We start from the raw sequence: 25,575 nt of genomic DNA, 5'->3' as shown, positions 1-25,575 counted from the left end.
ATAGAATCACAGAATCATACACCTTATCAATAGATTGTCGTGATATTATCTATCATGTACATGCCTCCCCTCAATCCACAATTCACAAGAAATACTCAAATTGGGGTGAAATTTGAGTGAATATACTAAGACACTCAAACATCGAGCAATCGGATTTTCCTTGTAGCTGAACAAGAGTATGTTTTGCCATATTTTATTCCTTGTAGACATCTGTAAATTGTAACATCATAATATATCTTACTATAGTAACTTCAACAAGGTCCAACCCCAATTTTTCCTGTGTCAGTAAACTTTGAGGTATGATTAACACTCATTTGAGCAGTATCTATGAAAGTACGTTAGAGATAATGTTCTAAATTCTGACCTTCTCTTTTACCCTCAGTCTCTGTAATATCATACAGATTTGTTCCAAGTACCATCAGAGGAACCTCTCTGAGTTTTTTGACACTATTCAATGGACTTGGTTGCTTCGCGGGAGCACTGCTCGTGGAGTTGGTGTATCTCATCTCAGAAGGTAAAAACAGGTTCATGGTATGCTTACATATATTGATTCGATGACTAGAGAATTGGGAGACAAAACTTAAGAGAGGGGCTTTGGCAGTGTAGTCTTTTTTTTAATTGATCCACTTTTGCAATTAAGATAGAATTAAGATAGGACATAGACTCTTGCTGTATTCATTAATTTCTGGGAATTGTTTTTCTTTTGATAGCAGGAGGTAATTACAGAATGTCACTTCTCATGAGACCCTGTCCGCTGTCTTTTTTAGTGTATTTTAAAACAAATTGGTCATTATTGTATTCTTATTAGGTCTTTCAATGAGGCCATATTCAATAACGCCTCATAGCTGGCATAGATAATCCTCAGAAAAGGTAAGTCTTGTGTAAATAGAGGAGGATAGGATATCTGGATGATCTTTTTTGTCATTTTCCTGCAATCTTGTCTATGCAAAGAGAAATTGTGAGTTGAATAACAAAAGATTTTGGGAAGTTTTTCCCATGATATTTTGGTCGGAAGGAAAAACCAGTCTGAGAAATTCACAGGCAACATAAAAGTACTACTCATACATGTACTGGCAGAAAAATCAGACTTGATGTAACAATGATTAGCTGTCACACTGAAATGTTTTTGGCTATATTTTAAATCCACAGACATTTCCCTTTATTTGTTCTAAGATGTTTAATGTGGCTTAAATTTTTTAAAACTTAGTTTTGCTTATTTTTGGAATATATTAGAAGCTTATTCTTCTCTACTTTCAAATGTACTGCTTTGTACTTAATGTAAAGAAAGTGTTGGTTGTATTCTCTCATAACAGATTAAAATTACCATTTTTAAATTATGGAAAAATTAACTTCTATGAATAAGAAACTCTTATTAACAATAGGTCTTCATTCAAAAACTATTTATGGAGGACCTATTGTGTTCCAGGCACCATACTGGTTACTGGGGGAACTATAGCTAGCAAAATAAACTCTCCCAAACCTTCAGAAAATTTCCAGAGGTTAGAGAAAAGGATTATATTTAATTAAATAAAATTAAGAGTGATAAATTCAATAGGTATAGTAGAATTCTAGAGAACAAATCTATAATCCTTGATTGATTGCTAAAAAGTCGTTTTCTTAGTTAACTGGGAAGGTTAAGCAAACCAGCATATTGAATACCTACTATGTGCCAGGCCCTGTGCTACAAAGAATTATGTGAGATATGGTTTCATTTCTCAAAGACTTCAAATCTAAGCCCTCATAATTAATTGAGTGAACTACAGCAAGTTGTTGACTTCTCATTAGATTCCTTATGTGTAAAAGAATTTTACACTGGAATTAGGATTTTATAAGATAACCTGGAAAAGTTTTGCTTCTATCTCTACCTAAACATCTTAGGTAATGAATGTATGTTTATTTTCTTCAGCATTACTCAATGAAGATGTTTCTGCAAATTTATTCTAAACAAATCTGTGATCAAACCATATTTGATATACTCTAGAACTTCAAAATCAAATGTTAGTATCAGTTTATCTCTTATATAAATCCAAATCCTTCATATGCACGCTTAAGCAAGTTACCCAGAGTTCAGTCAAACTTTACAGATAAAATTCTTCACAAGATTGTCCTCACTTTAGCCACAAGTTTGGAGGTCCCCAGAGCTGCCGTCATTTCTGATAAGCTGGCCATACAGGTGGAGTGACCCCACAGACCTCCTCAGCCTTGATAATTTTCTGGAATGACTCACAGAACTCGGGGAAGCACAGTATTTATGATTCAGCTTTATTATAGCGAAAGAATACAAATCAGAATGAGGCAAAGGCAGAGGCACGTAATGTCTGGGAGAGTTCCAAAAGTGAAACTCCCTTCAGCCTCAGGGATGCAGTACTAAACTGACGTGTCAGTGTGGGTCAACATGCAGATTACTGCCACTTAGGGAGTTTACGTGAGCATCAGTATGCAGAGTTTTTATTGAGGCAAGATTGACTGAACCATTGGCCACGTGGTTGAACACCATCTCCATCCTCTCTCTCTCTTCCCCAGAGTTGGACTGATTATCATATGGCTCAAAGCTCTAACCCTCTGATCACATGGCTGGTCTTCTTGCTGGCCAGGCTCCATTCTGAGTCATTTCATCAGCATAAACCATCAAGTAGGATGTGAAGGGCCACCATGAATAACAAAGATACTCCAATCACCGGGAAAATCAAAAGGCTGAGAGTTCACTTCCCAGGAACCAGGGACAAAGAGCAGGCAAATTCTCTATTACACACAACTATCCATGCAAATAAATACATTTCACAGAAAAAAAACTGTATTTTTATTAAGAATCTGCATAGTATAGTAGGAGTTGTTACATACATTATTGCATTTATTATGACAATCTTATAAAGGTGTATGATCATCCTTATTTTTTTTAAGTGTAATGATTAAGACAGGAAAAAGAAAGAGAAGTATTCCAGTCATCAAAGGTAGTATCTGACAAATCTATCCCTCTCAGCATTCTGAAACTAATGCCAACATTGATTTAATACTCAAACAGCTCTTAGGAGTGACCCAAAGTAATACACCCTCCTTGGCTGGGGTCTGCATATAAGATGTTATTGATAATATTCTAGATAGAGTAAAAGATGGATAAACAAAAGTTTATATAATTTTGGCAGTTTGGCGCCCATGAAGGAGGTTTACCGAGGACAAAGGGTGAGGACATCTTACCAACATGATTGGTGGGGTGGGGTGCTCTTTAAACTTTTATTCAAGAGAACACCATTTAAATTATCACTAATTAATTTACTTCTCTTAAGCGTTTTTGTTTTCTGTTTATAAAATATTGTGCTATATCAAATTATATCCTGACAAGTTAGAATTTTACAATTGGGTGTTACCTAGAGTTCATCTACTCTTTTTCGTAAGTGTACCAAAAACTATACGATGTACCAGCATCTTCTAGTACCCAGAAAAATTCTCTACTTTGAGATAGCAGACTCTCTACCTGAGTTGGCCCAACTGTTGATAACTACATTCCACAGAATAAGTCTAATTTTCTACCCACATAGCAACTCTTCACACATTTGATAAATATTCAGAGAAATAATGTGGTACAATGTTAAGAGAGTAGACTCTATAATCAGACTACCTGGGTACTCTAGCAATATGTCCTCTGTTTCTATGCCAATAACAACAATAAATAATTCATCATGTTGTGAGGATTAGGAATTAATCCTGTAAATGTATGATAAAGACAGCCATCATGATTCTTTTCAATACAAAGACTCCAGTTTTTTGCATTTCGCATGACTCCCTGATTTTTTCACTATCAAAGCCCTTCCATCCATTAAATGAACAGTTCGTCAGTGTATTCCTTATATGGTTTTCACAATCCAGCAAAATCCTCAAGAAGGGTGCAACCAGGATATGTTACTATTATCAACCTGCTGTCTCTCTCTTTCTCTCTCTCTGAATGCCAACAGAGAGTGTTGGCAAAGTTGCATTATGCTTATGGTCAATTAAAACCTGAAGTTCTTTCTGTTTTTTTTTGTTGTTGTTTTCTTTATAGCAGTTATCTCCATTTGGTTCCACACATCTTATCACAGTTTTTTTTTCCTAACTAAATGCAGGACTTTATCTTTATCCTTTCTAAATGTCAGCCCATCCTAAATAAATAATGAATATTTTAAAATTTTGAGTCTCTCATTCCAGTGAATTACTAATCCTTAATTCTTTACTAGCTCTGTGTGATCTGCAACTAGTAAGCAACTTCCTAGATCTCTTCCAGGTGACTGATAAAAGTGTTGAATTAGACAGGACCAAAAATAGAACCTTGTAGAAAATTCCTATCTCACTGCAAGTTAATGACAATCAACTAATTCTCCCTTTTGGATGTAATCAGCTCCCACTTCCCCTAATTACAATCATTCAACCCACACACTTCTCCATCATTCTCTGAATGACATCACAGGAGACTTATATGCTTTTCTGGGAGTATCTGTGGCTGTGATAGTTCCTTTAGCCGTCAAAATAGCATTCATCGAGAAAGGAAATGAAGTTCATCAAGATGATTTGGTTCTAGTGACCCTACACTGGTTTATAGTGATTAATTAGGGCCTGTGAAACAGAATGGTTGCTTCCTCCATGTGCGTGAGTTTGGGTAGACTATCATCTCTCTATCACTGTCTCCTCTTGTTGAAAAAAGGGAATGCTTGCACTTCACTTTTCTCAGAGATGATGAGAGAATAAAGTTAAATCGTGCATTCGAAACACTGAACACTAGAGATCATTTTAAATACAAAGTTTAAGTCATATATTATTGTGACTCATGTATGATCAGTCTATTGAGTCAAAAAACCAGACCAATGTTTCGGACAGAGCTGACCATAAGTGAAACCAACACTCTAACTATATGCATACTATCCTATGTGCCTCCACATTCTATTTAGCATATAGGATATTTTAAACCTTTAAGGATTCACATCAGCTGAGAATGTGTGCATATGAGTGTGTGTCTGAGTGTTAGTGTGTGATTGGAAAGGAATGATTAGCTATCACAGTCTCCCAGTCTTCAAGCTGCATTAGTCATTTTTAGCACCATGATGAAGAATGGTGTGAATGCAGTAAATTCAAAAGATTTCTCAAAACTTGACTGTGCAGACAGATAACTGTTAGAGTGACATTTTCAGTACAAGTGAGAAAACTGATCCTTCTGGGATCTCTAACTGTGAGTGCTTTAAAAGAGAAGATACAAGACTAAACCCCATCCTCCTACACTAATCATTTCAGGAATAGTTTATCTAAAAGTAGCAATGCTAATATAAGGAAGTGAAGAAGTCAGTCAAACTGCTTATTTCAACTATGTCCCATTAGCAACCAGATCAATTTTCTCACACTCAAGAGTTCCAGTTTACCCTCTGACAAAAATAACAAAATAGAATTCAGTGAAAATGTGACATCTTAGTTATGGATGTGCTGTGAGTGAAAGATCCAAAGCAAAATGTCTGAGGAAAATGATAATTGGGCAGAATCAAGAAGTCAAGGTATACATCTTGTTGTCTCTGTTAGTCCTTCCTCTTCAGTATTCAAGAAAGGAGCAGAGAATTTCACCGTTTAATTCCCATGAAGATCACTTTAAATTAAAATGTGATCTTTTAAAATTCTCATTTAAATATCAGTGATCATTGGGACCACTGACAGCCAGGCCGCTGTGAATCACAGAGTCACTCTTTAAACAACTACAGTAAATTTGGAAGAAGGAAATGTGTATGCATCTGGAAATCCATTCAACTGCATTTCATGGGCCCATACCTATTTTCTTAGACATGTGTTTCTTCAAATTCGGATCAATGCCTCGGATCCAACTTATATGGGTCTTTGAGAGAACATATTTTTAGACCAAGAGGCCAAAGAAATGGCCCGCTACGCCATTATTCACCTTTAGCCGCATCACACTCTACTTGTCTGTCACCTGGATTGGTGCCAGTGTTCCTGTGGCTGACTTTTCAGATCCTGAGTAGCTCCCACAGGCAGACCCTTCTCCTGGACATCAGTAAGAATGTGAGGTAAAGTCCTACTCAGACAGTGGGGCTCCATATCCCAAACAACTTATTACATCCTTATTACATCCGAAACCATTGGAGCTGCTCAGAAGCCCTGGCTTTCATTCCTAACAGAATCAGGGCAGATCCCAACATATCCTTTAGACCATAGAAAGCAATTATCCATTGCCATTGGCATACAAGAGGTAGAAAGGGTGGACTTTTGGACTCAAAAAAAAAAAAAAGGGTGAACTTTTGTTTGAGTCAGACGAACCTGAGTTCAAACTCAACTCAGCCCTTAATAAGCAGTAAGATCTTGAGCATATTACTGAACTTTTTTTCCAAGTCTAAATTTCTCCTTCTCTAAAATAGTGTCTATAATAACTTCCAAGATTTCTATGAGAACTGAGGAAATAGTTATAAAGCACCAGATAAATAAAGGTGCACAAAAATAATTTACGGTGGTGTTGCGATTGTAATTTAAATGGGATCACACTGTTGGTCAAGTGGACTAAGATTACCATGGGTGTGATGTTCCGGCATGGCACTTCCGTAATGTTTCAGAAAAGAATGTGTTCCATAAATGCTGAGTTCAGTTGTCCTATTCAGCTTCAATTCTAGTCCAGATGGGATGAAATGAAGTGTTCCAAGATTCTTCTGGGCCTTATGGACCATGTTATCGGTGGGACTTTCTTTGCATGGCCAGTTTACAAGTCTACAGTTAGATACACATCCATCCATGTTCACACTAAGAGTGCCTCCAAGTGGTATTGAAATTGACACTAGGAGGATGAGCAGTATTTGCCTTGGTGAGCTTAGGAGTGAAATATTTCTGGTAGAGAGCATATATACCAAAACCTACAAGTACGGAATTAGCAGGTGCCTCAGAGAACTCAGAGAAGATCAGTAACCTGAAAATATTCTGGAATGGGGAGAATCACATGGAGTCAGGATGAGGAGTTAGAGGAAAGCAAAATCATGTAGGACCTTTGACTTGCAGGGATTTTTTTTTTGAACTTGAATGCAATAAGAAGGCATCAGGCAAGTGGCACAATCTCTGTGTTGTAAGATCACTATGGATGCAGCATAATTTGGAAGAGAAAAAGAATGTTCAGGAAAAGTAGGAAAGGTACAATTGAAGTAACCCAGGTGGTCTAGAATAGTGATGAATTAGAAAGTAGGCAGATACAGAGAAATGAATGGATATAAGGGTGATTTTAGACAGAATCAATAGTGCTTCATGATGGTTTCGACAGAGTCAGGAGGTGACAGGAGACAGGAGAGAGGAATGGCATCAAGAAAGCATCCCAGATTCTGCCAAGAACAAGTTGGGCGATGATTCCCTTTACTAAATGGAGAACACTAGAAGACGAATAGGTTGAAAATTTTCCATTCATTTTTTTATACATTCGGTTTGACGTACCTGTGAGACATCTGAATAGAAATATCTGGAACTCAGAAAAAAGATCTGGGTTAGATATATAAATACATGAATCTTTGGTACAAAAATTGCTTTTGAATACAAAGAAGTGAATGAAATTACCTAGTGTGAATAGTAAGAATAAGGAGAAAAAGGAGTCAAGGCCTACATCTAAAAAGCTTCAGCATTACAGGTTAGATGAAGGAGAAATGGCCTGCCAAAGAAGAAAAGTAGCAGCCAGAGACATGGGAGAAAAGTATACACATGCATATATGTGTGCATACACGTGTGCATATATATATACATATAAAGATAAGAGAGGATCTTTTTCAAGTAGGAAATAGAATGGTTAATGGTATAAAATACTGCTGTGAGATCAAGTAGAATGAAGAATGCAAAGTATGCACAGATTTAGCAACATTATGATCACTGATAACTTTAGCAAGTGTTACATAAGTGGTGAGAAGTGAATGAAAACCAGATTGGAGTAGGATAAAGAATATCTAGTAAGTGTGGAAATAAAGGTATCACATTTAAGCAACTCTTTTGAAGAACTTGGCACTGAAGATCTACAAGATAAAGCAGTGGCTGGATGGGGATGTGGTTTGCCAGATTTAGCAAATAAAAATATACATGGTTACATCAGAATTTCAGGTAAACAACAAATAAGTTTATTAGTAATAAGTATGCCCCATGCAATATTATGGGCACACATTACACCAAAAAAAAAAAAATTGTGCTGTATTTGAGGACAGGCTTATCCTAAAAAATAATTCATCAGATTTAACTGTGAATCCTTTGTTTTATCTGAGAATCTTAGATGTGGGTTCAAGATACCTTTTTCTTTTCAAAGATACTTGAGCACATGTAACTGGCACTAATATCTAGTATAGACAGAGAAGTTAAAAATGCTAGAGGAAGACCAGAGATCGACTTCTTCTTGGGGAGCGGATATTTCTTTCAGTGAAACAGAACAGGAAAAGTGTTACTGGCTGGTATGCTGTTTTTCGCAAGATTGTGTCTTGGAGGTGACAAAGAGTGAAGCCCGTGGATAAGAGCCTGAAGCAACCAGTGAAGTTTTTGATGAGAAGTGAAAAGGAAAGAAAAAGACTCCCTCTAAACAGGAGGGGCTCGAAGAGTGGAGGCCCTCAGAGCTGCAGTGTCTACGGTTTATATGTCAAAAAGAAGAAAGTTTACAGGATTGGCAGAGGGTTGTTGCTAGGAAGACACCTTGGTTTTTTGAGCTGAATTCTCCAGACATCCAGGATGTAGCCCCTTGTTTCTCATGCTGAATTTTCTAGATGTCTAGGACTGTGGTTCCTTGTTTACTGTGAAGCCTTGACGCTAGTCCCCTCCTGACTTCCCCTTTCTGGAGCCACAAATTCCAAGGTTGCCTGTGTCCCTCTAAGTTCTGCCACAATAAGAGAGGATGGGGGCAGGTGCAAGCAAATGCGTCTAGTATTGGAAAGGTGCTGAAGCCTCCCTTTCAAGGCTCCCGATTTCTTTATGAAGTATGCAGCAAACCATTCATGAGAGCAAATGGGAGGAAGGTGAAAATGAGGAGTAGGAAGAGGCAGGAGAGAGGAACTCGATAATGGGAGAGGAAGAAAAGATGACTTGGAAGAGAAGTGTGGTTTGCTGGCAGTGTTGAAGGTCCAGTTGATGTTGGTGATAGTGAAGAGGGACACAGCCACACAGGACATTATTGTTACCTGGTGACCCTCAGGTGCTCAGTGCAGGCAGGATGACTTTAAAATGGTCTAAAGACCATAAGACACAGAAGTAAGCCATAAATTCTGCTCTTGAATTAAAGTAATTGAAGGTAAATCTGAGAGGCTATTTTCCTCCACATAGGCCAAAAACAAATGATAAAGGATTTCTTCTCAAATTCTGAAATGAACACGTCTACACAATTAGCTAATTGGAGTTGCACATGAGGGAATGCAGATATTGGGCAAAATCAGTTCCTGCTTTAGTCATCATATTATTTATATTCAATGTTCAACTGTTTTAAATAGCTCCACTTAAGAGATTGATTTATAAATATGGTTCATAAATGCATGTTGGGTTCCTACTATGTGCAAGCGCTGGCACTCGATACTAAATTTACAATGGCAAGGCTGATGTTTAATTAAGGAAGAACTTTATAGAAATATTTGACACTCAAATTAATATCAGATATATTCATTTAACTAATGCTATTACAATTAGAGTTCATGGCTAATGGCATTATCGGGCTATTATCACGAAGCATTACCTCTCCTCTAAAACTCATTTCCATGATAATTCATTGAAATCATCATGAGAACACACTATCTGGATTTTTTATGATGGGTTTTTACCTCCCAGTGCTCTTCAAGAGAATGAGCTCACCCTTCTAAGACAGCTTGCTATCCCAAACATCACCCATGCCCATTCTCTCTGCAGTTCGGGTGAACAGTACAGAGCAATTTCTCTACAGTTTTGAAAGACACAGCGTCCCTTTTTGGAAACAGTGAGCTGACTGCACTTTTAGCCACAATTCCCAAGAAATGGAAATGCAAATTAAAGTCTCGATGCAGACCTTGTTATGAAAGCAAAGCACTGAGCATGTGCAGATCCAGGGCCCCATCTCAGTTCACCCATTCAATCAACAAATATTTATTGTCTCCTTTACATGACTTTGGGTGAACAGATCAGCCTCCCTGTGCCTCTGTTTCCTCATCTGTAAATTGAGGGTAATAATAATTTGAGTACTTATAAAATAAATATGAAAAAGTGGCAGAGAAGCCGAAGTTAGAATATAGTTGTTGGATATTATTTCCTTCAGGTATCATGAAAATTAATGTGTCTTAAAAATTAACTCAGGTAGGAGAGCTATGAATCTCAAATGAAGCATTTAAATGAGGTTACTGAAAGGAGGAAGGGAAGAAATGAACATTTATTAAGTGTCAGTTATATGCAGACTTTGCTATATGCATTTCACAAAGATATTATTTCATTAAATCTTCACAACAATTCTTTGGGGGTAGATATTTGTAGCCCATTACATATAAGAGGAAAATGAGCTGAGAAAGTTATATAAATCGCCAAATCAAATAGCAGTGGTGGATTCCGGATTCCAAATCTCTTATCACTGCACAGGCTTTATTTCTCCTGACTCAGAAGAACACCCACCCTGGAGGACGACTGTTGAATCTTTTTCACTGCATACTTCTTTGCTCTCAAGTAAAAAGCACATAGTGAAGCAATACATGTGCCTAATATAAAGGTATAAAACCCATTTCTGTTTTGTCTCAAGAATTTTGGATATTTGCTATATCACCAGCATCACAAAAAATAACTTAAAAAAAAATCTAACAAAGTCTGAAGGAAATAATTGCTCACTGTGCCCAACTATCATTTGAAGAGATCCCAAAAGGCACATTTTAAGATTTTCAAAGTTTCATTGCATTTAAAATGAAATAATAGCTAATAAAAAGGGGAAATACTTCATCTTCCTCCAAAAAGACATTGCAGAAATTTGCCTGTAATCAAAAGCAATATGCCACAGCACTTAATGCCATGTGTACTTTAGGTATTTGGTAAATCTAGGATTTCAGTTGGGCCGACAGTGACATACCACTGACATGAGTGAATCTTATGGTTCAGAATCGACTGGCTATGGTTACTTGGATATTATGATTTCTAAAATAATATCTTAGGACAGTTTTATTAATAGCATGTAATTTCCAAGTTACAGTATGGAGGCTGTTATCCAGTATTTCAATTGCTGAAGAGTTGATAGCAATAGAAAACCACCCCTTTCTGTTGTTTCATAATACATCAAAAATGATTTTTAGAAGTCAAAGTTTTCCAGAAGTATGTTTGCTAAAGTGGTTTTAAAATATCATTTTTTTTGCTGTAAAGGTAATATATGATGAAATAAATCCAAACTAAAATGGAGGGGTAAAATAGCTGGAAAAATGATGGCAATTATTATTTGGGTAATTTTTCTTCCAATTTTTTCTATTTGTGTGCATGTGTGTGTAGGTATTAATTTTATATGTTACAGATTCTAAACAAAATTAGGGTCTAAATAAACCCTTCTGAGTGTTCTATGAACAAATTTGTATCAGGTATCCACTTCCTTTTTTCCTTTAAAAATACTGTGAACTTATTTCCATGTCATTTAAAATGCTTCTCCAAAAAAAAGGAAGCTCACCTTCAAGAATTATTTGGTATATTTCATTGCATGGATATATACCTGATTTGTCTTTCCCTTCTTAAGGAATATTTAGGTTGCTTCCAGTTTTTCAATGCTAAAATTATTACTAAGGTGAGCACTGTTTTGTATAATCTTTAGGTGTACCATTTATTGTCTCCTTCTAGAATCCTGGAAATAGGATTACTCTTTCAATGAGTATACATATTTTAAAGACTGTTGAGAAGTACAGCCAAATTATCTTCTAAAATGCTGCATCCGTTATGCCACCACTGTTATAGTACAATATTTGTCTCCATGTATTAATTTCAACCCTGAGCATAATGATATTTTGATCTTTGTCAATCTGATCAGTAAAAACTATGTTCTACTGTTACTTTAAATTGTATTTTTTAGAATGGGAAACTGCACTTTTTAATGTAAACATTTTTATCTTTTCTCATTCATGAAATGTTTAATCATATTCTTTGCTCATTTTTCTTTTGGTGTCTTTGTGTTTTTTTCTTATTGATTTATGTTCTTTTGAACTTTAAGGGTAATATCACTTAGCCAAATTTATTGCTGATATTTTCCCAGTTTTAACTCAACACTTAATTTTATAGATGTCTATTTTACAGACTTTATTAATATACAGAATCAAATCTTTCAAACTTGTTCATTGTGATTCATCTCATTGCATTCATAGTTGTGGACATTTCAGTAGTATTTTTAGTATTTTGAATACAGTTTTCTCATGCATGGGAACATTATTTTTATGTCAAGAAAACATTCGCTCCAAATAACCAAGTCTCACACCATAACATGATATATGTTGTGAAAAGTTGGTTAAACCATAAATATTCCACAACTGTAGGATAAGTGGAATTAAACTAATCAGTTAGTGATACATACTTTAATGTATTCTCAGCCCTTAAGTGAGCATGGGACTATGTCAGGGCTCTCTTTCTGTCTTACTCCTTTCAGCTGCCTCTTGATTTTAACTTAGTATCACTGTATTTTTTTATTAAGGTATCATTGATATACAGTCTTATGAAGGTTTCACATGAGCAACATTGTGGTTACAACATTCACCCATATTATCAAGTCCCGGCTACACCCCATTGCAGGCACTGTCCATCAGCATAGTAAGATGCTATAGAGTCACTATGTGTCTTCTCCATGCTACACTGCCATCCCCTAGTATCACTGTATTTTTAATTATTATAATTTATGGTACATCTTACTTATCATACTTATGATTATTTTTTATTTATAAAAATCTTACTTCCTCTCACTTATCTATCCAGATGAATTTTAGACTCGTTTTATCAGTTTTCCCTAAATCCTATTTTTATCTTAATAAGTAAAACTTGTTAATTTTAGAAAAGAAATAAAGCTTTTAAAGTACTTAGTGCTCCAAGTATGTAACATGACTTCCTCATTTATTCAAGGTCTAAAAGTTCAGTTCAGTCAGATTTTCCTTTCTTCATGGACATCCCTAACATTTCTTATTGGAGTTATTGTAGGCTTTTTATGCTTTCTTGTTGATATTATGAACTGAATCCTTTCCCCTTATTATGTCTCCCTGAGGTAATCACAATTATATAGGGAGATTATTAATCTTTTATAATAATCTTTTAGAATTTATGTCTTCATCTTGCATCAGTTTCTTAAACTTTCTTAGTAAATTTATGAGAGTACTTTAGGTAATCTTTTTAAGGGCACAGCAAAATCATCTAATCTTAAATACAATTATTTTATCCTTATTTCCAATATTAACTTCTATGCTTTGCATCTTTATCAGGACCTAGGACTTCCAAGGCAATGTTAATACCACAAGACAGTAGCATTTTATCCTGTTCATGATCTTAGCATGAAAGTCTCGTATTTTTCTGATATGCATATTTGTAGGTTTATAAAGACATTCTTAAAGGATATTCTTTATCCTAAGAAAATTTCTATTTCTTGTTCTTTAAGAATTAAATTTCACTGAATGTTTAAGCAGCTCTGAGATCATTTTTTTTAGTTTGTTACTGTTACTGACATTATATAAAGTATATTTAATTAATAGACTTTTTGAATATTAAATCATCTTTGCTTACATGGGACAAACAATAGTTGGTAGCATCAAAACTTGATCTTTCTACTATGCTCTGGGAAGATCCACGGACGGGGAAGATTCACTTCCTCCATGGAAATTAAAAGGTGCATTCAGGACTTAATGTCTCTTTTGAGGATAATTCTTTGTAACTTTTCCCTACTGTTTCTTGCCCTTAAGATTTTTCATTTCTTCTTCATTCAAATTTGGTCATGAATGTTTTCCTAGATAATCTACCATTTCCCCAAGATTCTTGTACTAACATAGCATACTCACAAATAAGTATTGTTATCTCTTCTGATTCTTTTGCTATATGATCAGATTTGTCAGAAGTGTTGCTACATTTTCTTATCGTGTGTCAGTACTTAGAACTATTAAATCTAACATGCTTTAATATATTGATTTTCTGCTTTCATCTTTCTTTCCTTCTTTTACTTTCCTTAGATTTGCTTTGTTTTCTAGTATTTTTTGTGTTGAATAGTTCATTTATTTCCATTCTTTAAAAGTGAAAACATGTGCCTTTAAATGTGCCCCTGAACAAAATTTCTATCTGTATCCCTAAATTTTTCAATATAATGTCATCGTTTTATTTCTTAAATACTTTGTGTGAGCAAAATTTCTATCTGTCCCCCTAAATTTGTCATTATAATGTCATCGTTTTCTTTATTTCTTTAATACTTTTGATTGTAGTTTTATTTCCTCTTTGACCAACTAGGTATTTGGGAGGAGTAACATCAATTTCTTAGGGATTTGGTTTGTTCTTGATATTATTTAAACTCCTATAAGAGAGCATATTATTTCTTTGTACTAAAGAATGTTGTAATCTTTATTAAACTCTCATCAATCACACCAGTTTTCTGCATCATTTCCTTTTTTGCCTGTTCTATTGAAAACTGATCAAAGTGATATATCAGGACCTAGGACTTCCAAGGTCTTGAGTGATAGTGGTATACTCACTATGCTTATCTGTTTTTATCTCAGGATTTTGTTATGTTATCATTGCTTAAGGGATATTTATTGACATATCTTCAATTTGGATTGTGATTTTTTATCAATGTAAAAAGACCTTCAGTGTCTTTTGACATGGTTTTTCTTTTGAATTCAACTTTGCCTAACATTATTTTCCACTACTTCATTTTATCTTTACCTATGAATTCTTCAATCTTATTATTATTATTATTATTATCATTATTATTATTATTACTACTACTTCAAACTTTGTCATTTTGTGTTTTGTCATTAGGGGTGTTTTCTGTATCACAGTTATAATCTGTATTATAGTCACCTTTCCCCTATAATGGCTTTTTTTTCTACTTAGTCATCCTTAAAAAAAGAGATTTACTGAGAGGTAGCATTTACCCACTGAGAATGTGTGGATTCCCTTAGTCCTGGTTACTTTCCTTATTTTTGCTAAAGTCTTCTGTCAAAGTTCCCCATTAATACCCAAGTTACTGAGATAAACCAATGGCTGGGCTGCAGAGAGAACTTTCTTTGTACCATTTTTCCAGTGCTCCAACACCCTGATCAGATGGGGTGATTATAAACTTCAGTGTCAAGGATACAAGACTACCGTGGGCTCCCCAGAGCTCCCATTCATTTCTAATGCTTTACGTCCAGGAATTGCACTTCCTGGATGTGGTGCACATGGACTGTTGTTGCTCCTGTTACTCATGTCTTGTGGTTTATGGGAATTGCACTCCCTGATGCAGTTTAGAAGCACTGGTACTTGGTGGCAGGTACTGTTTAGAAGGGTGTATGGAAAGGCTCCTTCTCTTCCCCAAAACAGTAATTATGCATCAGAGCAATAGCAGCTACTAGTATTCTATTTAGAACCAACCTTGACTTCTGTGGTGGGGGCATGTTCTGATCACCTCCTCTTCACCCCGAAGGTGAGGTGGGGAGTAGGAACTCAATAGTGGAAGATGGCTGAAAACATGACAGGTGGTACTGACGGAAGTTTATTATTCACATGTACTCACAGCCCGGGGAGGAGGACATGGCATGCAGGGCCATATGGGGCCGTGCCCGGGAATGCAGAGAACAAGCAGTGTCTGTGAAGGTCATTTTTGTAGTATACAAGAGGCGAGGTGACCCCTGGCTCCTGCAGGAGGATGTGACTGCTTGCTTGAATAATGCTGATGATTGTAGGGAAGTGAAGCTGTTGGATTGAGGACCTGGCAGGGTGCAGCTGGTCCAGCTAATAGGGGAACTAGCCAGATGGGGATACTTTCCCAATGGGTAGCATCTGACCATAGCAAGGGGACACATGGTCAGGCCTTTTGGGCCCTGTGAGACTCAAGACACAAGGGCAGGACATGAAATGTGGGGTTTGAACGATACAAGGGACAATCTGGGACAGTAATGAGGTATGTTCCTCTCTCACGTTACTAACTTTCAACTGCTTTAGCATCACAGTGTATGTGGGTCACCCAATAGGTTTCTCAGTCCAGTTTCAAAAGACTTAAACTTAGTGGAAATGATTCCAAGAGTCTCACAATAGCTTGAAGGTCAATCCCAGGATTTAGGTGGAAATGTCTTTGGTATTTAAGAAGGTATATTTGGGATAAGCATTTCAAAGATGGCTGTCCAGACATTTTCAAACTGTTAAGATGTTAAGGATTGTTATAAAAGTGGTAGTTCTATTCTCATCCATTGGGGGCTATCTCTCTGTAATTGTTTTAAGAGCAAGAAGATGAAGCTGTCCCTGAGCAATGCTTCACTTTGCCTCTGTCTTTCACTCTTTAATCTGTAAATAGAAGAGCTAATCCAGATAATTTCATAGCCATTTCGTCTCTAAAATGACCATGAGAATTTAAGATACATAGGAACATTTTATTTAGTATACATAAGATTGAGTACTCTAGAGCAACTAACTGTTTGCATGGTTCCCCTGCTAATCTGTGAGCTCCTTTTCTTAAGCAACTTTTAATTCCCATTTCCTGGTGCATGAAAATTCTTAACAAGTGATTTTCAAGCAAACAAATGAATCTAGCTAGATACAAAATATCTGGGGACTTCCAAATGATGCCGAATACTCTATGAGTATTCTATTAGCTGAGGGGTCTTAAGAAGATGTTACATTTAGGTAATGGTAATATTTAAGTGATGTTAACTCATTACTAACTATTTGTTATACTATTAAGGTATTTAACTAAGGTTCTTGTGAGCATTAAAAAATGGCACTTACTAATCCCCCGGACTCTCTATGGGGCACATTTTTTCGTCATGTTAACCTTTCTTTCTGCCCACGCTAAGATCTGGAGAAGTTTAGTTAGCCCCGTTCTAAGCCCGAAGTCTTCTCTTCGTCTCCTTCTGCAAGGATGCTTCCGATTTCAATCAGCTACTAGAAATGTCAGATAAAAAATGGCACAAATGTGAATTACGACAATAAAAGTTTATAAGCTACTAAAATAAAGTTATAGTACCTAAGAGCTGAGTCAACTGACAATGTTAAATGGAACATTTTACAACCAGTCCTGGGATAATGATAAAAAAAAAAAAAAGGCACACAGAATGTGAAGAACTATCTGACAGGAAATGGGCCCCAAGATGAAGCTCAGGCTATTGGCCTACAGGATTTTGTATGAGCGACTCCTAAAGTGGGGAGGGGAGGTAATAATCTAAAGTTTGTGGGGGTGCCTCCTGTGTCCAACCCTTGACACCTATTTTCTCTTTTACTTCGCATTAACGGCTCAGCGAGAGAGGTATTGTTGTCATTTTAGAAAGGAGAAACTGAGGCTGAAGTGGTCCAGCTGGACTAATGCCCCTAAACAAAACTATTAAGGAATAGAGAGATGCTTGACTCCAAAAGGCTGCCTCCAGGGCCCACCCCTTTCTCTATCTTTTTATATCTAATGCCATCTCTTTACATAGACAGAAAATCTCTCTAGGAATAAAGCAAAGCGTAGGTTTCAAGAAGCTTCTCTGCCCAGCTTGCTGCTGGTGTCCACCCCACACTATTGGTTCAGCTAACGGCTCTCTTTACCACGAAGCACACCATGTAAATGAGCTACAAAGAATGTTACATTATACCTAGTAAGGCAAAATCATGGGGTTAGAATGAAGATCAGCTCTAGGAAGAAAGCTGAACGCTAAAAATGATGTTTCAGAAGGAATATAGGAGCATTATCAGAAGTTGGAATGGGTGCTACGGCAATCTTTCATGGTATTTTTTAAATAACACCACTTACAAAATGTTCTGTGTTCCTCATAAATTTCCACTGCCTCTCCAGCCTTTCTAGCAGGGTATCCTTCTGTCACCCCACAAGCCCATAATACCAAGTCACAGGGCTTCTCATTCATGCCCACCACAGTATCCCCAGGGACAGACCCAAGCACACCGGCATGCCGGGGACCTGCTGCTGCTCCCACTGGGCTGGTATTTGCTGTAATTGCATGACTTCGTAGAAATATTATGTTTTACCTTTAAAGGTCTTACAAAACTTATATTCTTCTCCCTCACCTGACTTTGTTATAATATATAGTCTTTTCAATTACTGATTTTGAAGCAAAATGCATGCTCCAAGAAGAATTAATGTCATGTTAATTCTGAGACTTGCCTAATCTGTGCAAACCCTCTCACTCTAGCCAGAGAAACACAGTGATAAAATGGTATAACTGCATGACATGCAAAATACTGATGTGAAATGAAAAGGACAGAAATATGCTTGGGATATTAATTCAAGAGAAATAAGAAAATAGGACTGTTTGAATAGGTTTATCAGAATGGCTTAGTTCTTCCCAAAAAATAAGTGTGCTGCTATCTCATCTTACCTGGACTTCTACCCCAAACCCCCTCATCCAAGTACAATCAAATGTTTAGTTTTTAGAAACACACATACACACATTAAGAGAGTTACACAATATCCAATAGACAAACATAGCAGGAAACATTCAGTGAAACTATTCCTACATATCAGATAAAGGCATTGTGTCAATATAGCAATAAATCATAAATATCTATTATAATGGAACACAAATAAATAACATGGGGAACTAGAACTTGCAAAATAGCTTTAAACTCAATACAAGATTTCATTTATCAGTCCAAGACTATACGGGACACAAGCTAATTTTCATGGCTTGTCCATAACAATAGTCATTGTTAAATGACAGAAGAGAAACAGCTTTAAATGGGAAGTGGCTCTATTAATCACTGCTATCACACTTACGCACTTGCTGACTATCAACCCTGAACAGAGCATTTAATTCAAATCCCATTTAAAAGTGTGCACTGTCAAGGGGGAGACCAAGAACAATTGTTTAGTTCAGGAAGCAACCCACAGCCCCTGTTCCAAAGATGGCCTGAAGATCAAGTGCACTGGCATGTGACTGACTGCTCTGGCCCCACACCCGTCTCCACAACCCACTGTAGTTGCTGCTCCTATAAAAAGCCAACAAAATGCCAAAACTTTAGCATCTGACTGTTCAAATATAATCACTTCCCATTCTTATAATGCATAACATTTTCTGGAAATATTCTGCCCATTTAGAACTGCAACTGAATTTAACTTATCTGCGAAGATAAATTTTGCCCTTTCGACAATCTTTTAAACATTCTTTAATACTATATATCTGTGATATATTTAATACTAAGATCCTATTGCCATTTTAAAATGTTGCATAAAAAAGTGTTGCATATATAATACATTATATTTTGATAATATATTAAATAATAACATCTCAAAACCCACTGAAGAAAAATTGGGTATGTGTGTAGAGATGCAGGTGATATATGTAGATAGATAGAGATGATAGGTACAGATAAAGATACACAGATTTTGGTATAGAAAGAGAGTGAGCATTATAGCAAACATCCAAAGCAAAAGTCAAAACCTAGAAGCAAAGTAAAAGCAATCACCTTGAATCATAAATAGTTTCATATATATGCATGTAATAATTTTGAATATATCAGTGTAGCATCATAAAGGAGTGGGTATATCCTATTTTGAAGTAATAAATTGAAGGATTTACTTATCAAGTCAAAAGAATATCTTCATGTCAACCAGGTTTCAAGTAATTTCTCCAACAGGGTCTGTGATATATAATAAGGTAGCACTGGCTTTATGTAAGTTGGCAAAATAATGTGACATCTGTCATCTACATATATTATCCCACTGACCTTACAATTAGCATATGCAACAGATTTGGCAAATACTTTTCATTCAGTGCATATTTACTGAACAATCCTCCCATGCCAGGTATTCTTCAAGATACTACAAACATTAGGATAAACCAGATAACAAGATTCCTGCAGACTGATGGCATAACAGGGTTATTTTACAGCCCAGTTCTTCTGACATCTATATTGTGTTATACATATTAAGGTTTCTTTGACCTTCAAAATATTTGGGGTACTTTGCTCGTCATTTTACTCTTAATTGCAGAATTAAATTTTGACAATGAGATTTTCAGATGAGCTTTTTCGCTCTGTAGATATTACTGAAGCAAATAAAGCTCTAGGAATTGTGGAATGATAAAATATTCACAGAAACTTACAATTCTGCAGTTGAATAACAATTACATTTGTTCCAAATAGGCAATTGGTTTCCAAACACATTAAACAAAGGCAGTTTAGAGAGCTTCTTCTTCTTCTTGGCATCGTTAACGTTTTTGAACGTCCTGGGATTCTGGAGTATTTCACAAAGGTATGTAAGTGTGTGGTAAGATGAATGATTTCTGAGCCCATGAAATATTGATCTGGGAACCACCCCTGAGCCAACGGGAATCTTGTATGCCATGACTGGACAAATTAGCATATTACAGAAATTTAACAGATGATTCAGAGCAAGAAATTTCAATTTAGACTCCACTTTTTCCATTGATCCTTTTAATAAAACAGTGCTTGCCTCGATTCTGAAACATGTTCTAAAGCAAGATATTTTTTTCTCCACTGTAAAATGCCACTTTAGAATTAGAAATAACCATATTGATAATAAGAATGGATGAGTCATTATCATTAAAAGCAAATATCATTAAACAAATAGCTAGAAATCTAATGACGCTTAAGATTTGGATCCCATTCAGGCCTTTAAATCAGCAATGACCATTTCAAGGTCAATAACAAACTGTGCAAAATCATTTAGTCAGTCATCTGAGACCATTCAGTGGCTTAATTTGTATCCTCCACCATCCATCCATCACCAGCCCACCTTACTCTCTCACTGATATAGTCTTGGATAGCTGTGTGCTTTTGAGCAAGTTGTCTAACCTCTCTGAGCCTGTTTCCACACACGTGAAATAAAGACAATAATACCAACCTCTTGTGGGCTTCAGGGAGATGAATTTTGATAAAGGGATAAGCACAATGTCTGCCACACAGTGGAAACTACACAGTTCTTCCTTTTTTTCACTTCCCTCCATCCACTTACCTATGTAGTCATATTTTATCCCATCCATTGTCACTTCTCCTTTGCCTAAATCATTCCTTTATTCATTTAATAAATCTCTTTGGAACCTTACTCTGTGATAGGTACCATAGTAAATGAGAAGGACACAAAGTCAGTAAGTTAATGACTATTTAGCGCCACCTACGTCCTTGCTCTTGTAGAGTTTATGTCCAGTATGAGACACTTAAATCCCACTTAAGGCAGAACCAAGGACAAAATCAAGTCTTTATGGCTCCCTGAATTTTTTAATTTCTTACCTTCCAAGGTATAGAAGCTATCAAATTGACCCTCCACAATGCATAATTTCCCTGAAATGCCTATTTTATTCTTAGATTGAAAATTAAATGAGAGTGTCAAAGAGTCTTGCAGAGGAGCCGACACGGAAGCCCTCATATTTGTAGCAAAATAGAGTCAGCAACAAAACCGAAGCTGACGGCGAGGCCTCTTTCCCGTCCATCCCTCGCCTCCAAACATATAGAAGGTGCAATTCTCATCACCCTGTGCTGTTTCTCAGAGCTGACTTTTTCTCCCCCTGTAAGATCTGTCCTTGTCTTTCATGAAGTAGTTTAAAAGGTGAGCTCCAGAGTCAGCCCAGGTGTATCCAGTTCTCCACCTTCGCTATCCAACTTCAGTGAGCTGTTTAATCTTGCTAAGCCTCAGTTCATTTGTAAAATGGAAACAGTAAAAATGGTAAGTGTACCATAAAGTTGTCGAGAGGATGAGTAAATGCTCAAAAATGTTAGCCATAGTAATAATAATGGCCTCATACTTTGCCATATGCTCCCTTCTTCCTCCTTTTTATTCTTCTAGACTCGCTGAGGTGTGGCCAAGATGACCACGATTATGGACTGACTCCAGGTAGCACTGGAACCACAATCTATTATTAGCTCAGGGATTTGTTTGCTCATTTATTCATCCATCCATTCATTCAACCAACATACTAAGCATGGTTCCAGGCACTGGAGAAACAGAATTGAAGAAAACAGAGTACTAGTCTATATAGAGCTAGCATCTAGTTGCTCATATTAAAATATTTAAGTGAGAGTCTTCCTTGGGAGCAAGTGAGTGACTATAAGGAAGTGAGACATGGTAGAGTGGAGTGCAGAGAAGGAGGCAAGAATAAAAATACAGAAAGCACCAGAGACTGGAGAAGCCAAAGACGAGAAGGAGCTAAATGATCATTTAGGGTTTATTTAGTGATAAATCTGATTATTACCAAATTCCCTCATTTCCAGTATATTTTCTTCTCTTTTCCTCCTTACTCTTTGAAGAAAGGAAAAAAAATAAAGAGTGAAGATGAAGGGAAGAAGTTAATTTACCATGTGTTGAGCACCCTGTGTCTTAGACACAAATAATCTCATTTAATCTGTACCACTTCCCTGTTACATAGAGCTTATCACTCCACTTTACAAATAAGAAAACTCAAGCAATTACCTAGGTAAATGAATTGACTATGTTCACAAACCTAGGATTCAAATCCAAGTTTGTTTCTCTGTAAAGCCCACACACTTTCTCCTTTACTGTGCTCTTCTAAGTGCCATTGAGGAGCCCTCTACCCACATTCTAACAGTCCCTTAACTCTGGTGGGTAGGTAGGAAACCAGTCCCTTCAGTTAAAGTAACTGTACCCACAATCATCAGTTGATCAGCCACTTCACAGGAAAATAGGTGTCACATTAGAAGAAGAAAGAGTCTGGAAAATTTGCCTGCAGAGCTGAAGTATCCCAAACCACCTACATGAGCCCAAAGGCATGAGCTGCCTTGCATATTTGTTGTCTGTCAGGGATGGGACCGGCCAAACCAGAAGAGCAGGGCAAGAAAATGTATGGACTTTAAGGCAGGATAATCAGTGTCCGCAGGGAGGAGCACATGATTCAGATTCATATCTAGACTAATTGTTATTGTCAAACATTAACAAACGCTAAGTATGCAAAGGAACAAGAGAAAATACAGCTGTCCCAGGGACAGTATTATTGAAACATATTATTTATGAGTTAATGTTTGATCACAACACACATCCAATCGCAATCCACTTTTTAACAAACTCATAATCATTTGGAGCCAGATAACAGTGGCAAATCAATCTAACAAAGAACAGGACAGTCTCATGTTACTCTTGTCCGCAAGATTTTGAGGACAGTGGATTAATTATGAAACAACATTCTCACCAATAGACAGGGGACATTCGGTCCGTGTTAGCACCCAAGGGCAACCCGCCACCAGTTCATATTAGTGTGGTGCCATCTGATGTTAAGTCCTAGAATCTAACTAACCTGTCAGGGTCACTGGGCTACTACCTGAGTACAGTTAAGAATTATTCGTGCATGTGAGTGCAGACTTACCTTTCATTTATACCAAAAAACAAGACAAACCCAAGCCCCTGGCCTCGGTCTCTGTCAGAGTCCTCTTCAATCAAGTCTGAAGTAGGACAGTGGTGACATGTCATACCTGAGGCTGCCCAGGTTGGGGGCGAAGGAAGTAGGCAGATGAAATGTCCCTGCCTTGCTGAAAAGGATTCTATAAACATGTCTATAATGCTGAATATAAATATGTATTGCCCATTGGTTGCTAAAATAAAAAGGTATTACAGATGTTCCTGGGAGGGAGGGAGGAAGAGAGTGTTTGTTTTTATAACAAGACCACCATCCCCCCAGTGTTGTAACACACAACAGTGGATATACAGCCGATACCACCAAATGCATTTTGTCAATTATATCAGTAATCTTTTGTGCATGACCTATAATATTTTTTGAAGGTGACATAAATCAGAGACAAAATACCAGTTATACAAGCATATTCTTCTCTTAGTTATTTTTTAGCAATATATTGGGAGGGAGAAGAAGGTAAAATTAATTTTGGAAACCTTCACAAATCAAAATTAGATATTTGACCCAGAGAATTGTGTGTATTTGATAAAACAGAACTTATAGCCCATGTTCATTTGTTCATTCAATAAATATTTATTAAACATCTACTATGTACCAGGCACTGGTCAGGGCACTTGGAATACAGCAGTGAATAAAGCAGTCTGAAATTTCCATCCGCCTGGAGCTCACTCCAAAGTGTTTAAGAAAACAATTGGTCTTCAGGGACAGCAGGCCATAGAGAAAACCAAGATTCAGAATAAGAGAGTTCTGATTCCAAACCCAAGCTCTGCCAGCTCCTATTCCTATGAACACTCAGCAAGTTATTTAACCTTTTAGAACCTCAGTTTCCCTATCTGTCAGGGGCATGAATCCATCCTTCCAGGACTGTAGTGAGAATTCAGTAAGTTAGGGTGAGGACAGCACCCTTGTAAAATGCTTGGCACTTAGAAGACACCCCAGAAAACAGGTTTTTCTTGGGACAGGGGTAGAAGGTATACATTCTAAAAATATATTCATGATCTTCTTCTTTGACAACACTGTTTCCACACAGCCTCGACTACAAATTTACAAACCCCCAGTGTGCCTGACAGACCTTTCCTGGCCTCCATGAAATCTATGAGGTTGACGGGGTTTCAGACTTGCCAGTCTCTCGCACCATCACTCACTGCAGGTTGTAAAAGATCACCATCTAAAGGTCCTGATGAGACCCCTTAATCAGTACCAAAACTCCTTTTGTCATTTTATAAAGACTGTTCTGGTGAGCAGTGCTCTAAATAATCATCACATGTTGTGTCAGTATCTATGGGTCCATAATAAAAGGTAGACAAGCACAGGAGGAAAGCAAATGATTTATCAAGTCATCTACATCTGGTCCTAAAAAAAAGCTTTCATTCTTTTTTTTTTAGATATTGTAATCTAAATCATTTTAATGCCCAGAACATCAGTGGAAGTAATCTTGAAGAAACACTTCTCCTCCATGAAAAGTCTCTGAAATTTTATGGCAGTACACAGGAATTTTCTTCAAGTATTGATCTTTGGGAGACAGCCCTATGAAACTATATTTGACTCTACCTGTCTTATGAGCAAAGTACTCATTGTTTTCTTCAGCTGAACACTTTATGCATTTTAGTTTAAGAGCTAATATGTATGAGAATGCCTTTATGAATATTATCTGTATATTTTATTTACAAAGACTAATTATGACTCCTAAACTATTATGCTTTTGCATCTAATATTATGCATTAGAATTAATTGCAGGGTCTATGATTACTCTGACACAGAATGACAATTTCCTAGACATCACATTTTACACTTCGTACAATGTTTCAGCCATTAAAAGTAACATAAAAGATATATTTTAGTGTCAGTGTGCCATTAGAATCAAAATAATAATATGTTAATACTCTTCCTTTCCATACATTTATTGACCACTTATTACATGCTAGGCCTTGTGATCATAAGCTGTCTCCTGTTTGAGTAAATTATAAGTTCCTATATGATTTTACTACATTTGACCTTGATATTACACTATCAAGATATGAATTGATTAAGGAAGTTTTCTCTCAATTGAAAAGCAACATTAACTAAAATAGAGGTTCCAAACAAAGAAAGAATATTCATATACTGAAGAAGT

At 36.6% G+C, this 25,575-nt stretch overlaps 1 protein-coding gene across 1 annotated transcript in view; it reads left to right on the top strand.

The window, feature by feature from the left end:
* The window catches only part of SLC15A5 (solute carrier family 15 member 5), a 72,288-nt gene extending 47,100 nt beyond the window's left edge, over positions 1 to 25,188 (top strand). The window contains exons 7-9 of the mRNA XM_036906921.2: positions 383 to 514; positions 20,227 to 20,335; positions 24,848 to 25,188. Of these exons, the coding sequence (XP_036762816.2) occupies positions 383 to 514; positions 20,227 to 20,335; positions 24,848 to 24,995 (389 nt within the window). The 3' untranslated portion in view covers positions 24,996 to 25,188. The remainder of the gene's footprint in view (positions 1 to 382; positions 515 to 20,226; positions 20,336 to 24,847) is intronic.
* The last annotated feature ends 387 nt before the right edge of the window (positions 25,189 to 25,575 follow it).

The sequence above is a fragment of the Manis pentadactyla genome, chromosome 14 (genome assembly GCF_030020395.1).
Source record: "Manis pentadactyla isolate mManPen7 chromosome 14, mManPen7.hap1, whole genome shotgun sequence".
Classification (NCBI taxonomy): domain Eukaryota; kingdom Metazoa; phylum Chordata; class Mammalia; order Pholidota; family Manidae; genus Manis; species Manis pentadactyla.
Note: the sequence above shows the minus strand (reverse complement) of the source record. Positions and strands in the feature narration are given on the sequence as shown.